We start from the raw sequence: 3,036 nt of genomic DNA on the forward strand, positions 1-3,036 counted from the left end.
TTGCCTTGCTACCTTGGTAAGCTCACTTTTGATGATGCTCTTGTTGATTCTGGTTGAAGTGTGAATGTGATCTCAATGGAGATGATGAAGAGTCTAGGGATTGAGAGCATGAAGCCAAACACATCTTCCCTACAGTTTGGAGATTCCTCTTCTACAACCCCTATTGGTCTCATCAAGGACTTCCCTTTGAAGATTGGAGCATGCACCATTCCTATAGACCTCACTGTTCTGAAGATGGCAACTGAGAAGAGAGTCCCATTGATCATTGGCACTCCATTCCTCACAACAGTGGGAGCTTGCATAGACTTTGCCAACAAGAAGGTCACACTCCTAAATGTGAACAATCACTTGTGGACCATACTCCACTACAATCCCCAAAGATGAATGCTGAGTATTGTGGAACAATCACTTGTGGAGCATACTCCATTGAGAAAAGCAAGGCTGAAGGGGTTGGTATTGAGAAAGAAGGTCTTGCTGGAGAGTCCTCTAAAGAACTGTGTGATGAGAACCTGGAAAGTGCTAAAAAGAAGGAGGTGAGTAGAGCCATAAAGGCTGCTCATGATAAGAAGAAGATTGTGAAAGAACCTCATCCTCCACCTCTTGATAAGACTCCTCACACTCTCACTCTCCACCCAATGAAGCTTAAGGATGGGGCCATTGAGTACAAAATCAAGTGCAAGGGAAGGTCTAAGCCATTCTCAAGTGCAAGGGCCATCATCACTCCTCAGCTGCAGAATGATCCAATCAAGCTTCAAGAGCTTCTCTCCCACGTCCTCACCATCACTCTTGAAGGTGGGAAGGACCCTCCTTCTCACAAGCCAAAGGAAGGAAAGTCAAGCTAGAGACTTAAAACAAGCTCACTTGGGAGGAAGTCTCATGACTATCCATGTACATATCAGTAGGATCTTCGTTTTTAAGACCATTGGGCTGAGGAGGAAAGTGGCCAGACATTGCTCCCTAGACACCACTGCCTTTTCCAACACTCCATCAGAGGTACTCATTCACCTTAATCTTGTACATACCAGTTTATCTTTGCATATTGCTTTCCTTTGGGTATCTCTCCCTTACTCACACAGAGACTGTGTGATTTAAGTGTGGGGGAGGTACCAATTATTTGATCATGTTTGCTTTGATGATTTTGAGTCTCATGCATTGCATTGTACATACATATATGCATAGAAAAACCCAAAAAAAATCAATTTTTGAATCATGTAGTTGCATCACTTGCATTATTAAGATTGAGCCTAGAGCATATAGGATGCATTCACTTGGATATGGAACAGCTGATTGATACTGCCTTGCATAGAACATTGATTTGCACTAAATTTGACATCCTAGTTAAACATATCAAGTAGCTTAAGCATCTTTTGAAAGGCTTGCATGCTTCGAGCCTTGAAAACTCTTCTTGAAACTTGTTTGCTTGCTTGATATTGGCATTGTTCTTTAGATCAGCTCCAATCTGAATTTGGCTTGAATGAACTTAATCTCTCTTGCATATGGGCACTTGCATACTTCATCATGGATCTCATACACATTTGGGTTATCTTATTCCATTATACCAATCTTTGTTAACCCAAATGACACTCCATACCCTACAATCCTAGCCATTCTTTGAGACCAAACATTGAATTGCATGAGTGAGGCCTCTTTTTATAGCTTGTCATGTGTAAAATCTTGAGAGTATTAGAGGCGACATAGATTTGTTCTCATCTCTTGCTAGCATAATGAGCTAGCATTTGAGGATGGTGAGAGGGGTTTGTATATTCTAAATGTTAATATTTTGGGTTTGGGGAGTGAGAAAGATGAGAAAGATGAACAAAAGAGTGTCATTAGAAAAGAAAACTCTAGAGACAAAAGGAAAGTATGAAGCTCTAGATTATGTACAAAAGAACCTTCCCCCTTATAAAAAAAAAAAAGAGAGAATCAAAGAGAACGTGGGGAGGGAAATGAGAAAGAGTTAGAGCTAAGTGTTGTAAAAAGTGAATTAAAGTCCCTAGTTGGTTGAGTCAAAAGAAAAAGAGAGTTGTTCATTGGGTGAGTGATGTGAGTGGGTGTTATTTTGGTTTTGAGATGATGATAAAAAGGTAGAACTTGTAATCACTTATAAAAGGGGTAGAATGATGAGAATGAATCAATGTATGCATGAGTTGCTTCTAGTCTTAGATCAATTTTGCATAATGATCAAGCTCCTTGTTCTTGAGTGATAGCCACCTTGAAATGACAACATTTGAATCCTTCTCTTCATTCATATTAGACCATTTCTTACTGATATCTTGCATATTTCCATTGTCTTATCCATTCACCATGTGCATTTTGATCATATAGACTAGTATTTAGCCACGTTTCGGTTGCATTTTGCATACATGAGTCTTTATCAGGTGTTGGAGTACCACATGGAGTTCTTGGAGACATTTGGGTGCATTTGGAGCTCAAAAGAAGTGTTTAAAGCGATCAACGAACGAGCAGCGCACCAGAACGACCTCACCGGAGCGACGCCGTGAAGTCGCTGTGATACACATCCCGGAGCGACCTGGCCAGAGCGACATGGAGAGGTCGCTTGCGTTTCTATCGTGAGACACCCCTCTCAGATTGACTCGCCAGTGCGACGCTCCGAGGTCGCTTGCGTTTCCATGGCGAGACGACACAAAACGAAGCCCGGAGAGACCTCCCAGAGCGACCCACTGAGGTCGCTCCCAAAGGCCGGAACGACTTGCCAGAGCGACGCTCCGAGGTCTCTTGCGTTTCCATGGCGAGACGACACAAAACGAAGCCCGAAGCGATCTCTCAGAGCGACCCACTGAGGTCGCTCCCGAAGGCCGGAGAGACATGCCGAGGTCGCTCCGCGTCTATTTGCCTGTCGAACTCATGTTTTCTAAGGGCCTTTTGGTCATTTCATTATGCACGTTTTACATTGCCAAAACCTAAGTTAAGTACTTTTGTAAGCCATGAGAGGCGGAAAATCTCTTTTCTGAAGAACAACTAGTAAAATTTATTTTGATTCAGATTTCATTGCTTTCATCTTGTGTTCTTGTTGAT

General features: G+C 42.4%; 1 protein-coding gene across 1 annotated transcript in view; it reads left to right on the forward strand.

Moving 5' to 3' along the window:
- Nucleotides 1–384, forward strand: part of LOC106323447 — a 1,134-nt gene extending 750 nt beyond the window's left edge. The window contains exon 3 of the mRNA XM_013761570.1: nt 82–384. Within this exon, the coding sequence (XP_013617024.1) occupies nt 82–384 (303 nt within the window). The remainder of the gene's footprint in view (nt 1–81) is intronic.
- Nucleotides 385–3,036: the final 2,652 nt, after the last annotated feature.

This window comes from Brassica oleracea, chromosome C2 (genome assembly GCF_000695525.1).
Source record: "Brassica oleracea var. oleracea cultivar TO1000 chromosome C2, BOL, whole genome shotgun sequence".
Taxonomy (NCBI): Eukaryota; Viridiplantae; Streptophyta; class Magnoliopsida; order Brassicales; family Brassicaceae; genus Brassica; species Brassica oleracea.